Raw genomic sequence first — 14014 nt, 5'->3', positions numbered from 1 at the left:
AAACAGGATAATCAAGTGATTTGTATGAAGATGTTACAATGTTTTTGTTTGATCTACAAACTCTAAGTATGGTCATGAACAATTTGCTATGATACTTTTGCTCATTATCTGATTATGATGCTTATAGTATTTTGTCTATTGTTATTTTTAATTTGGCTTGAAAGGTAAATTTTTAGCTTAGCTTGTATCAAATCGCATAATTGGGAAAATTGCAAAAATGATTAATATTAAAGTCCAAAAATGCGAATAGGAAATTTTGCTAAAAATACTTTTCCTAGAGTCAAAATCAATTGTTAAACTCATCATGGCTATGTCAAATTTAATAAATCTTTTGAAAATTTTATTTTTAAAAGACAAGCCAAATGACTGAGTATAGGTTTTGCCGTCATAAAAAAGGGGGAAAATTGATAGGAATATTTTTGTAATAAAGTTTTGATGAGCCGAATGTACTTTAAATCCCCTTAAAAATTAGGTCTTTAGTATAAGCACCATAATTCAGTATGTCAAGTCAGTATGCAAAAGAGAGACTACCACATGAAGAACAAAATTAATTTGGAGAATTAATTTTGGTCCTACGAGTATTCATCCAGAAGTCAAGCATTTAACAAATATGTTACAGAGAATAATTGGATGAGCCTCATGGCAAAATGGTAGAAGTCTTTACATATAACGATCATACCCAAGATTGAATCCTTTTTAAAGTCAACGAAGCAAGAAGATCTGATCAAAATATTAAATAAATTCGAATGAATTTATTTTGGTTCATCTCACATGTCACAAAAATCCAAATTACATGAAGACATGATCAGAACGGTGGAAAATTTATGAAGGAGGATTTATTGCCAAGAGACGTTGGAAATTCAAAATTGGCAAGGATAATAATATTTTAGAAACAACTTGAAAATCAAGTTGAAATAAAATATTATCTTGTCAGGCAAGTTAAAAATTATCCCACTCCAACGGATACATTTGATTATCTATAAAAGGCCATGAAGAAGATACAACAACAATACGTAGAAGCGGATGAACAAGTGCGAATTCAAAATTTTCAAGTGCTAAATACTTATTGAGCTAGAAAAGAGTCTTAGTCTGAATAGTCTCAAAACTAGTTGGAGAGAGAGGTACAAGTACCTTTGTATTTGTAATTGTAAAAAAGAGTATAGCTGTGTGCAAAATACTCTAGTGAGTGTAGCTATGTGCAAAACACTCGTAGTTGCTAAGTGTAGCTGTGTGCAAAACACTTAGTTGGCATTTGGAGTATAGCTGTGTGCGAAGTACTCGGAGTTGAGTGTAGCTGTGTGCGAGGCACTCGGAGTTGGATGTAGCTGTGTGCAAGACATCCGAAGAAGTGCTTGTGTAGCGCTTATTCACTATTGTAACTGTGTGTGGAAAATAGTGAATTACTCCTAGAATTGAATGGAGTAAAGTGGACTAGGAAGATTATGCCACTTCCGAACCACTATAAATTGCCTCTCTCATTTACATACCGCACTTACTTAATTTGCTTTATTTATTTAAGTATTTGACTAACCCGTTTACTATTCACTGCTTGATCTTAATCACTTGGGTTTAGTGTGTTTTCACGTATGCATGTAACTCAAACTTTCCATGCTTAACATTTAAATTATTATAAGCAAGTTTGACGTGTTGCATGTGACATTTATCATACGGTTGATTTCGCACGAAGTCTCATACACAATCTTGAGTAATATTGTTAAATATTGAGTGAACCATCTCCTTTAAATATTCAAGATATTTGTATTATGCTTACACATCATCTGAGCATATCTAACATGTGCATGTGATTCAATTTATTGATTGGGCATAACTCTTTATACATATTTATTCCGCTGTGTACTCCAAGTTAAATACTTTTCTATTTACTTGTTATTTAGAGTAAAAATTACCAAAGAGTTATTTATTGTGAAAAAGTTTAAAAAGTCTATTCACCCCTCTAGACTTTTTACCACCCTTTCAGGACCAACAGAGAGGGATTTTTCCGAATACCCAATTTGGCACCTAATGAAGACCATTTTCGACCACTTTCAAGTGGTCGGAAATCTGCTGATTTCCAATCGTGTTAATTTGTTCCATAGATAATTTCAAAGATGAATTTTAATTTATGAAATTATATTCTATGGTTAAAATTTATTTTAATTCATTTTTTAATTTTCAACAACGCGATCCAATTAGTCGTGATATGTCCAAACTACGTAGGTGGGCACAGTACCCCATGTATGCGGATACACCCACCTAAGTTTGCAAATACAATCATATATAAGTACTTCAATGAGAATATAAATTTGAATTTTAAAAATTATTTAATACAACTAAACTCACTGCATATGGCAAATCACCAAGCAATTATTGAGTAAATAGCCATGTGGTCTAACCTTAGGCAACCTCTCCCATGCCTATATTTGCAGTAGTAGTAGACATCCGCACATGACAGAAGTATATATTGTGATTAACCCCTATGCACAATGCCCTATATAGATAGACTAAAACAACTAATCCCCAATTGCATTGACCACATACTCCGAAAGTAGCAATCAAAGGTAAAAAGAAATAACTTCATATCTTTCATAGTTGTTTCAAAGATAATTATAAAATCCTCCTAACAAATCAAATATAAGTATTCGTGTAGCCACTTGCACCTGTACATTTGCGCTGTTTGAGGTTATTTCTTGCACCCCAGAACGAACGATCGTTGAATATATCTTGCTAGTTGTAAGGAAATCATTGAGAGGATTAAATCCCAAGTTCCCAACAAATCCTTACACACAGCCTTCCACTCGATGATAGGATGCTTATCTTGCCCCATAACAACTATGTTGTCCACCTTAAGCCTAAATAACACGTCAACATCTTGTAGTGTTATGCCCACTTCACCGAGGAGCATGTGAAACGCGTGAACCTCCGAAAGCCAACGCGTCAATCAGTGCATGGTCTAGCTTGATATGGGTGAGGTATGCAACACCGTAAAAGCTAGCCCGCCACATGTAGATACTCTAGCATTCTTGGATCAAGGGCCGCCTCTAGTGAAATTGTTTGGGTATCATACCGGCCCATCCACTTTAATATGGGCATCAAGATATGGATACGTCCATATAGATCTAGATCGATGCCTATGTTAAAATATCACGATCGGTCTACGATGTAATTGTCGTTGATTGTTGGTCATAATTGTAAATAAAAAATAAAAAAATTTATGAGATTTAAACATTTATGAACAATTTACTAATACTTGTATCTTTACTTTTCACTACTACTTATAAACACAGATTGCTTGTCTCCATGGATCCGAAGCAAAACACATATTCACCTTGTAAAAATAAAATAAAGTTAATATAAAATAAATTAACATGAAAGGGCGTGATATGGTTGTGAAAGAAAAAAACATAGAACATGCCCTCCCAGAAAGTGTACTGTGTTCTATGTTTTTTCTTTCATTCACTCCAAAAAAAAAAAAAAAAAAAAAAAACACGCCCTACCTTAAAGGCATGTTTGTTTCTTCAACACAAAGAAAATACAAAACATGCCACATTCATCCGAAATTTCAAACATCATACGGAAACAAAATATATTCAAAACATGTTTAATGGAAAAATAAAATAAAGATCATCACTATTCTACTTCCGTTTGCTCAAACTAACTGCCTCTGGTGAAGAAAAACATTGTTTGTTGTCATTCGCCGCCACTACTGGAAATTATTGAATTTCCGACCACCTGAATGTGATCTTAAATCAAGTTGAAAGCAAAAAGTGGTCGGAAATAGCAACAAGGGTTTTTTCCGGATATCAAAAGTGGTCGGAACAAGACTTTCGACTTGATTTAAGATAATTTTCAGGTGGTCAGAAATTTCAGAATTTCCAGTAGTGCGCCATCCGCCGAAACACTCATCCTTCGCTCACAAGCTAGTCTAGACCATGGTTGCAATAGGCGCTAGGCGCTAGTCGGGCGCCCGGACAGCGCCTAGCGCCTAGGCGGCGCTAGGCGGGCGCCAAAAAAACAATGGTAGACTTGCAGTTTGACAATTTTAATGAGGTTGTTTTCAACATTTAATCAAATAACACATCCAAATAAATTAATTAATGATAATTCATAAGTCATAACATCAAAACAATGGTTTTAAAAAAAAAAACATTAAAACAATATTAAAAATTAAAAATACTCAAATACTTCAATCATCCAAAGATTCAAAGTATCAAACTAGTTTACGAGTGTATTTATGTCATATTATATATATGTTTGCGCGCGCACACACACATATATAATAAAAAAATAGGCCGAGCCGATCGGGTTAGCTCGACCGAAATGGACGAGTTAACTCGACTAACTTAGACGCTAGGCGGCCAAATCGACCGAGTTAGGGGCTAGGCGGACGCCTAGGCGGCCAAATCAGCCGAGTTAGGCGCTAGGCGGACGCCTAGGCGGCCGGTAACCTAGGGGGGCGCCTAGGGGGGAAATCGCCACAGTCTAGAGGCGCCTAGCGCCTAGGCAGGCGCCTAGACCGATTTTTACAACCCACCAATTACAATACTAGCAAAGTTGATGTTTGTTTATTGGATCACACCTAACACAATCATAGAAATGGAGGACCACTATACCATAGAGATCTTAAACAATGAACAATATAAAAATTTTAGGATTTGGAGGCTTAAAACGACTGAGAGAGAATGAAAGAGTAGGTAGTGAAAATTGTCCTTTCTAAAAAAAAAAAAAAAAAAAAAAAAAGTAGTGAAAATTGTAAAAATTTTAGAGTTTAATGATATTTATAACAGTTAAAAGGTATAATATTTTGGTCAATAGTATACTAATACGTATAAATTTATTTTTAAATCAGAAAAAAAAATTAAAAAAATTAAAACAACACGCCTCCTTAGATTAACGCATAGATTAATTAGCAAACCTTACCATCTCTCAAAGTACGTTTCTACTACAGAGTCAACGACCATGGCCGACGCTCTCATCTCCAGTGTTGTGGAACAGCTGATCAACATCCTGAAGCACCAAACCCATGAGCTAAAAACCAACTGCAGCATCACACTCTGAGATTCAAGGTAGGAAATCTGATCAAGAATTGATGCGAGTCACCACTGCGTTTGATGTGGATGCGTCTGAGATTCAAGGTAGGAAATCTGATGCCAGTGCTTTAATAAGCAAGTTACTGGAGAATTCTGGAGAAGACGAAGCAAGAAATGGCCCCCCTGTGATTTCCATAGTGGGCACGGGAGGGATAGGGAAAACTACCCTTGCTCAACTAGTCTTTGGGGATGAAAAGATCAAGACTCAATTTGATGAAAGGGTGTGGATTTGTGTTTCCGACCCCTTTGACCAGATCAAGATTGCAAAAGCCATTGTTGAGTCAACCACTAAAAGCTCCACCGATCTGTCCCAACTCCAACTGTTACTGGAAAAGATCCAAAGCACTTTGTCTGGGAAAAGGTTCCTACTTGTGATGGATGATGTGTGGACAGAGCAGTATGCAAAGTGGGAACCATTGAAGAACTCTCTCAAGGATGGACTCCCCGGGAGTAGAATCTTGGTGACCTCAAGGAGTGAGAGGGTTGCTAGAATGATGGGAAGTGCGTATCTGCATCACTTGGATCTAATATCTGACGAGGAAGCTTGGTTGTTGCTTAGCAGGATAGCATTTTCCGGGAGAAGGGAAAATGATTGTGAGAAACTGGCCCTGTTTGGTAAAAAAATGGCCTATATTAATATTAATTGTTTTGGCTTATTTGATCACTATTATATTAATTGTTTGATTTAGTTAAAATATTAATATAAATGTTTGGTTAATTAGCTTTTTGCAATTCCAAAAGGCTAAAATTGAAAAAGCTACCCCAAGCAACTTTTTCAATTAGCTTTTTGAAAAAAGAAATTAGGGTGAAGTGTCAAATAGCACCTTGAACCAATTGCTATATGTCATTCCGCACCTTATACTTACATAAGTGATTATTCGAATCACAAACTAAAAAAAATTGTCCACCTAGCCTTTTTAATAGGTTTCCCTGTTGCTTTGATGACATGGATCCGGTTAAAGTCTGACTTGGAAGCTAATTATAACATTTTCTACGAATTTCGCTTATTTATATTGGATTCATCTTCTCCTATCGCAGAAGCTATTGTAGACGACTACTTCCGGCGACCCAATTTCCGTTTCCAGTTCTCCATCGAATTTCAGTGCAAACTAGAAGCCACAAGTCTCTCAAGATTCATCCGCCTATTTATTCACAACTTCCTTCTCTCCTTTTCTCATCGTCTTCTCTTGTAGTCTCTAGTTTCTGCTTGTATTTTCTCGTGGAAGCGGTGGCGGCAGCGGCGGTGGCGGTTTCCGTGGTGGACGTCATGAGGGCAGAGGCGGTGGTGGCGGTTATGGTGGCCGCAGGGAAGGTGGTTACGGTGGTGGCGGGGGTGGCGGCTATGGTGGCCGCAGGGAAGGTAGTTATAGAGGTGGTGGCTACGGCGGAGGTGACCGCTACTCTAGGGGAGGCGATGATGATAGCTGGAGGAGCTAATCTAGCTTTATTGTTGCGTGATTAATGTTTTGCCCCTGGATCTGTTAGATGTTAGATCTTGTTAGGGTCCTTCTGCTATGGTGTTTGGTTTTACTTTAAGTCTGTGCGTGTTCTGGTTATCTGTGGTTAGATTTGCTTGTAAATCTGTATTTACAAAGTTCTCGAGGAATGATGTAAACGTTGATTTGCATTTTTATGCGTCTCTTATTTTTTTTAATTTATCTTTTCGGTATATTCATAATCCACTTTCTACCTCCGTCTTACCCCAACAGCCAGCATAACCGAACCAATTGATGGAGATACTGTATAATACTTGGATCCAAAAATTGATAAATCTAAAGTATTAGATATGTATTGGGCTGTATGCGGTTGTGAATTTTTATAGCCCGTTTGTCCAAAAAAATGGATTAAAGTCCAATTGGCAGGAAATTTTGGCCGAAAGGAGTTGGATTGAAATGAATGTTATATTACATTAAACTGATGAATGGATGCCACATATTCTCAAATTGCTGCCACATCTACAAAACAACACACATCTATGCCAAATCACCTCCACATCACCAACTTATTACCTTTAACTTGAAGGCTACCTGTAAAAAAGGCTAGGTGAACAATTTTTTTTAGTTTGTGAATCGAATAATCACTTATGTAAGATTAGGGTGCGGGATGACATTTTGTTGTTGGTTCATGGTGCTATTTGGCACTTGAGCCAAGAAATTATACCAAACAGCTAACAGCTAACAACTAATTTACCAAACATTTTTCTACAATCAGCTAATATGATCAACTATTTATACCCTCTAATTAACACAATCAGCTAAGAACTAACAGCTATCAGCTAACAGCCATTTTACCAAACAGGACCACTGAAAGATATTGGTCAGAAAATTGCTCAAAAGTGCAAAGGACTGCCACTTGCTGCTAAGGTCATGGGAAGCCTGCTATGTTTCAAAGACACTAGAGATGATTGGCAAAATGTTTTAGACAATAAAATTTGGGAGTTGGATGAAGTGGTAACAGACCTCTTCCCTCATTTGCATCTAAGCTACAATGATTTGACCCCAAAGATGAAGCAATGTTTCTCATACTGTGCTGTCTTTCCCAAAATGCATGACATAGTGCATGATTATGAAATAGAGGTAGATAAGCTCATCAGAATTTGGAAGGCACAAAGTTATGTGACGATGGAATCAAAAGGCAGGGAGTTATTTGGGGGTTTACACTGCTGGAAATTTCGCTATTTTCGTCCAACAATAATGTTGGTCGGTAATTTGTAAAAAATCACAACTTTCTGTCGTAAATAGGGATGGACGAAAAGTTGGATAGAATTTCCGTCCAACATTCGCACGTTGGACGGAGGTTCCGACCGACACTAAATGTTGGACGGAAATTCCGTCCTACCGTTGCACGTTGGTCGGAAAATTGAATTGACGAATTGGTGAAATACAAAATGGTAGGTATTATTATATACCGTCCAACATTGTTGTTGGACGGAAATCGAAATATTTAAGTGTTTAGGCGGTAAGAATGCTCATTTTGTCAAAATTTTGGACGTTACCCTACTCATGCTCACTTAAAAAAACACACTTAGACCAACGTCACCAAACCCTTCGCACGCTTACAGTCTAAGCTCCATCGCACAACCAAACGCCTACGCACGCCGTCACAGCCGCCTCCGCTGCCAGGAAAGCCTCCCCGTCGTCTTCGCTCCCACCACTGGAGTCGCCGTTTGCTCTCCGGCCTCTGTAGTTGAAGTTCGTCGGCCTGTTCTCCGAAGCTGTCGCACACTCGCACTGAACTACTGAAGGTCGAAACCCTCGTCCTAAACCCTTGAGTCGCCGTCTGCTTTCCGGCCTCTGCAGCAGAAGTCTATCGCCCTGTTCTACGAAGCCGTCGCACTGAACTACTGAAGGCAGAAGCTGTCGCTCTGAGTGGCCGTCTGCTCTCCGGCCTCCGCAACCGCAAGCTGCACAGGTAATAGTTTTTTTCTCTATAATTTTTTTTTAAATACAAGTATTTTAGATTTGTGAACTCCAAGAGCATATGCGATTGTGGACTGAATTTCCAGAAAAGTGACCAATTGTGCATACTGAAATTTATGTTTGACTTGTACTAAATTAATGGAGTCTGAGATTGGTTGCCCACCAACTGTTTGTGAAAAGTCTTATGTGAGCATGGCTCTAAAATTAGTGTTGATCACATAATAAATTATTCTGTTAAACAATCTAAAAATTTAAACTTTTAACGAAAAATTACTTTACCAAGAGCGAAATATGTTGCAATAGGTCAATAAATTGATTGATATTCTTAGGCTTTGTTTGAATTTGACTGATGTTGGACTGTATTAAATGTATTAATTTTACTTTTGGTTGTGGAATTTATAGTATTTCTTAGATGGATGGATGATATTCTCATTTGCAGAGTTGTATATGTGGATATCATTTACAAACCACATTGAAGTCATAGTAATTGTTATCATTGTGGTTGCAGATAAGTAGTACAGAAAGTTTGACAAGAAGCTTTTCTAAGATATTTGTTGATTGAGATAGTCATTACTAGTCCCTAGAGTCTTTTCTGTTTAATCTATGGTTTTTATAGTCTCTAACTAGAAACTATTACAGCCATTCCTAAAGCCTATATTCATCATACCCATCCAAGTAGAAAATATTTTGAATAAGTTATTAGCTTATTAAGTTATTAGTTCACATGTTGATATTTACTTTTATTTGTTATTACTTGTGTTTCTTCTGTTTAGCGGTTAACTATTGTGCAATTTACTTTGTTTTTTTCCAACATTTTTGGAAGTGGTTTTATTATATACAAGTGACATTACTACTGGATTGTTGTCCCCAGAATGCCTTCAAGATTATGGATTGTGAATAATCCACTCCAACTTACTTTATGGATTATCATTTGACAGCCGTGTTTCTTGCTCAAGCACTGAGATTCATTGAGACAGCAAGAGCTAGGATTGAGAAAGCTAGGGACAACTGCTTGACTTTTGATCATTAGCAACTCTCAGAGCTCTTCTTGGCGAGAACACGGTATGAATTTGTGTTCTATTTTTGAAATTAAGATGAATATTTGACTATGTGATATTCCATTTGTCTTAATACACTCAACACATGTGATTAACTAGAAACAGTGGTGGAGAAGTGTAGAAAGTTTTGCAGAACTTACATTCATCTATACCATCAAGAAAGTAAGGTCATTTTTGCTAGAAATCACTTTAGAAATGCATGAGAAAAATGTTTATTTGATCAAAGCCATCATCTTAAATTAGTTGCATTTGCAGGTATACCCATCATCTACACTTGATCAAAGTCATTGAAGTAGAAGGCTGTGGATGCTGCATTGATCACAGCCATAGAAGAAGTGCCGAATTTGAGGGCTTATTTGGGTGCATCGAGCATACTTAAGTAGTATATATTTTTGTTGTATGGTATTTATAGTCTATTGTTGGAAGTACTATGAACATGACTATTTTTGTTGTAAATATTTTTGATGTTTAAATATATTTTTAATTTGAAATTTAGTGTGTTCATTAATTTGTTACGTTATTGACATATAATTTATTAACAATATGTATAAATAAAATTATGGTAATATAAAAATAATAAAAATATTTCATATGATTTATAATTTTCCTACTAACAGTTGGAAGGAAAATAACCAAATATAATATGTGAGTTTTCCGTCCAATGCACGCAGTTGGACGGAATTTTCGACCAACACATGTAGTTGGACGAAAATTCTAACGTTTTAAGAATGGTGGGTTATTGTCCGGAATTTCTGTCCATTTTTATATGTTGGACGGAATTTCCGACCAAAAAGTGGAGTTGGATGAAATTTCCGACAAGCGTTTTTCCGAACGTTCAATTTGGTTGGTATGTTGGACGGAAACCTCGTTTCCGACCAATATATCGCGTTTTCCAGCAGTGTTAGCAATGCGTTCTTTCTTCCAAGATTTGAAGAAAGATCACAGGGATTCCAACATTATCATATCTTGCAAAATGCATGACATAGTGCATGATTTTGCACAGTTTCTTACCAAAAATGAATGCTACAGTTTTAACCAGCAGAAAATTGGTAGGAATATGAATCTCACCGCTTCCAATTGTGATATTGGAAAACTTCACAGTATTTTTGCTGAATGCCTTTCTCCCGAAGAACTTACTCCTGATTTGTTCAATAGTCTGAAATCTGTGAGAGTATTAAGATTGCACGAGTTTGAGTTGCAAGAACTCCCAAAGGAGGTAGGAAATTTGCTTCATCTAAGGTACATTGATTTAAGTAGGAGTGATGTAGAGGAGTTACCGGATGCAATTTGTTCTTTATATAACTTGCAAACTTTAGATCTTAGTAGATGTAATTGGTTTTCTAGGTTGCCGGAAGGGATTGGAAATTTGTGTCAGCTAAGGTACATTGATTTAAGTAGGAGCGATGTAGAGGAGTTACCAGATGCAGTTTGTTCTTTATATAACTTGCAAACTTTAGATCTTAGTGAATGTAGTCGTTTTTCTAAACTACCTGAAGGGATTGGAAAGTTGCGTCAGCTAAGGTACATTAATTTAAATTTTTGTAAAAATTTGGAGGAGTTACCCAAAGGGATTGCCAATTTGATAAACTTGAGACACCTTTACATCACAAGCACCAAGAGGTTGGAGATGATGCCCCAAGGTATCGCAAAGCTAACTCAGCTTTGTAGTTTAAGTGAGTTTAAGGTGGGGAAAGAGTCTAGTAAGTTAGGATACATGGAGAAGCTGAACCAACTTAAAGGGGAGCTGTCAATTATTGTTTTGTCCGATCTGAATAACGCAGCAGATGTGGAGGAAGCAAAGAAAGCATAATTGAGAAACAAGAAGTACATCGAAGAATTGTTTTTGGATTTCAGTGGGGGCGTCGATGTGGGAATAAATGTGATGGAAGCTCTGAAACCACCTCCGGAACTGCAAACCTTGCAACTTAGTTCGTATGCAGGAACTCGCTTCCCTTCCTGGATTACATCTACGGCTTCTTAAAATGTATGGGTGTGTAAATTGTTCATCTTTGCCTCCGTTAGGCAAACTGCCTTCTCTGGAGACTCTTAACATATGCATGGAAGAGCTAAGATATGTAGGGAGTGAGTTTTTGGGAGTAGCAGAAGGTGGTGTTGCTTTTCCAAAGCTGAAGAGATTGCACTTCTCATATTGTTTCGAGTGGGAGGAGTGGGAAGACTTCGAACAAGAAGCAACAATAATAGTAATCACTACTACAGAAAACGGTTTTAACGTCGGTTATCTTTCGACGTCGACTTTAGAGACGTCGTAAGTAAATGATACGACGTCGGTTAAACAACCGACGTCGTATGTAACATACGGCGTCGGGTTTTAGGGTAAACCCGACGCCGTATAGTATTTATATTTAAAAAATAATAATAATTAACCTACGGCGTCGGTTTTTACATAAAAACCAATGCCGTATACATTTTTTTTTTAAAAATAATTAACATACGACGTCGGCGTTTAGGTAAAAGCCGACGCCGTATATATTTATTACCTTTTTTAAAAAAAATAATTAACATACGACGTCGGCGTTTAGAATAAAGCCGACGTCGTATAGTGTTTATATTTTTTTTTAAAAAAAATAAATAAATAACCTACGGCGTCGGTTTTTAGGTAAAAGCCGACGCCGTATGTTAATTATTTTTTTTTTAAAAAAAATATACGACGTCGGCTTTACCCTAAAAGCCGACGTCGTATGTTATTATTTTTTTTATTATTATATTCGTTTTATGGTTTCTACCCAAACTGTATCAATTTTTAAATCCTGCTCAGCTAGCAATTTAACATTCAACATCAACTAATTTATTAAACTAATTCAAACTATTAAACATGAAACTAATATAAAGAACACAATTCATTAAGCTAATTCAAGCTACTAAACATAAAACTAATATAAGTACCACAATTCAACAAAACTACTAAACATTATGCCAATAAACATAAACTAATTTTATACGTAAAGTATCAAACTATTAAACATGAAACTAATATAAAGAACACAATTCATTAAGCTAATTCAAGCTACTAAACATAAAACTAATATAAGTATCACAATTGAACAAAACTACTAAACATTAAGCCAATAAACATAAACTAATTTTAAACGTAAAGTATCAACTAAGAAGCGTTTTATTAAGCCATTCATCAATAAGAAACTTAGACCATTTGTCTCTAACTTCATCAATCTCTTTTTTGTTGTAGGGCAATCTTCCTTGTCTTTCCAAAGCCTACAAAGTTCAAAAGAAATAAAATTAATAAATAAGCAAGTATTTTTAAACATTTGAAGCAAAAAGATATATTATGAAATTACTTGCCTTATCCATTCCTTTGCTTAGGTTGTTGGAAACAATTTCCAACATGAACTTCATCACATAATAACGACATTCGGTGGTTCCCTTTTGTATAGCACACTACATTGAATTACATTCAAATTAAAATAAATTAATAAAAAAATAATAAGTTTGCATGTTTTACAAAGTGAATGAAGTACTTACCGAACATATAGTCCATTTTGGTGGACGATTTTGTTTCTTTCCACTCATCATGTTCGTTGCAGTCATACACCTATTAACATAAGACATAGAATATATATAAATACTTGGCATCACTAGTTTAATGATAACTACTAATTAATTATATAAATTTACATACGTTTTCATTATATGTTTAATGTCTTCACGCGGCCCATGACCAAGTGAATCAAACCAAAAAATTTCATTTAGTCGAGGACAAATAGCCATCAACATCCAATGCTCACTACAAATAAATAATTTATTAGTTTTAAGTGAATATAATTGTTGGGTTGGGCTTCCCTCCTATGTGGAAAATAGCCCATGTTTGGATCAAGCCTTTTTTGTATCCACTTTATTTTTGTTGAGCCCTAATTATTATTATATTATATATCATAATAATATTTTAGGGAATATAAGAAGTTGGAGTGATGGAAGAGTTATTTTGCTCTTTAAAGCATGCATGTGAAAGGTTAAAAGAATTTATTTTCTTTATCCCTTCACATTCCCATTTTGGTAGTATAAAAGAAGCAAAGAATTCTTCTCCAACATTACTACACTCACATGATATTGATTCGGCAGTAGTGCATGACAGTAGAGAGCAATGAAACAAAGCCAAGTTTTTTTGCTTCTTTTTGTCTCCTTGGCCGGTCTTGTGAGGACATTCTCCACTACATTTAGCGGCACGACGGCAACGTGTTCGGCGAGTTTTGTCACACGTTTGATGTATTTGTCGTGAGGTTTGCTGAAGCTCTTGGGTGTTTTCTTCATCAAATATTTGAAGAGGTCAGCTTGTTTGTTCCAGGCATCGTTTTGAGTAATCTCGTAATATTTGTATTATTCTTTTCACCTTGCTCGTGGTGGTTGAATATTTTGAGTACGAGATATTATTCATGTTTACCTTGTGAAACATTATAGAAGTCTCTGGCCTAGAATT

The 14014-nt window shown here is 36.1% G+C and overlaps 1 protein-coding gene and 1 long non-coding RNA gene across 3 annotated transcripts; both read left to right on the top strand.

Moving 5' to 3' along the window:
* Window positions 1-4873: 4873 nt before the first annotated feature.
* On the top strand, window positions 4874-11487 carry LOC109174090 (putative disease resistance protein RGA3). Its single transcript, XM_019323377.1, has 5 exons — window positions 4874-5702; window positions 6126-6209; window positions 6314-6541; window positions 7386-7663; window positions 10568-11487. The coding sequence occupies exons 1-5, from the start codon at window positions 5087-5089 to the stop codon at window positions 11372-11374; spliced, it is 2013 nt and encodes a 670-aa protein (XP_019178922.1). The 5' UTR covers window positions 4874-5086; the 3' UTR covers window positions 11375-11487.
* LOC109174102 lies at window positions 8106-10042 on the top strand. 2 transcript variants are annotated; one of them, XR_002053010.1, is made up of 4 exons: window positions 8106-8498; window positions 9445-9568; window positions 9664-9726; window positions 9820-10042. It is a non-coding gene; the product is annotated as an uncharacterized LOC109174102 (long non-coding RNA). The 2 variants fall into 2 exon arrangements; XR_002053011.1 differs by having other exon boundaries at window positions 9808-10042.
* Window positions 11488-14014: the final 2527 nt, after the last annotated feature.

This window comes from Ipomoea nil, unplaced genomic scaffold, assembly GCF_001879475.1.
Source record: "Ipomoea nil cultivar Tokyo-kokei standard unplaced genomic scaffold, Asagao_1.1 scaffold0519, whole genome shotgun sequence".
NCBI classification, from domain to species: domain Eukaryota; kingdom Viridiplantae; phylum Streptophyta; class Magnoliopsida; order Solanales; family Convolvulaceae; genus Ipomoea; species Ipomoea nil.
This window is presented reverse-complemented; position numbering and strand designations above follow the sequence as displayed.

What these genes read in the sequence shown, in the direction of transcription:
- LOC109174090 (XM_019323377.1), top strand. Translation starts at nt 5,087, where the DNA reads ATGCGAGTCACCACTGCGTTTGATGTGGATGCGTCTGAGATTCAAGGT. An exon ending in TGAGAAACTGGCCCTGTTTG is followed by an intron (nt 5,703 to 6,125) that starts GTAAAAAAATGG and finishes CTCCTATCGCAG; the next exon opens with AAGCTATTGTAGACGACTAC. An exon ending in TAATCTAGCTTTATTGTTGC is followed by an intron (nt 6,542 to 7,385) that starts GTGATTAATGTT and finishes TTTACCAAACAG; the next exon opens with GACCACTGAAAGATATTGGT.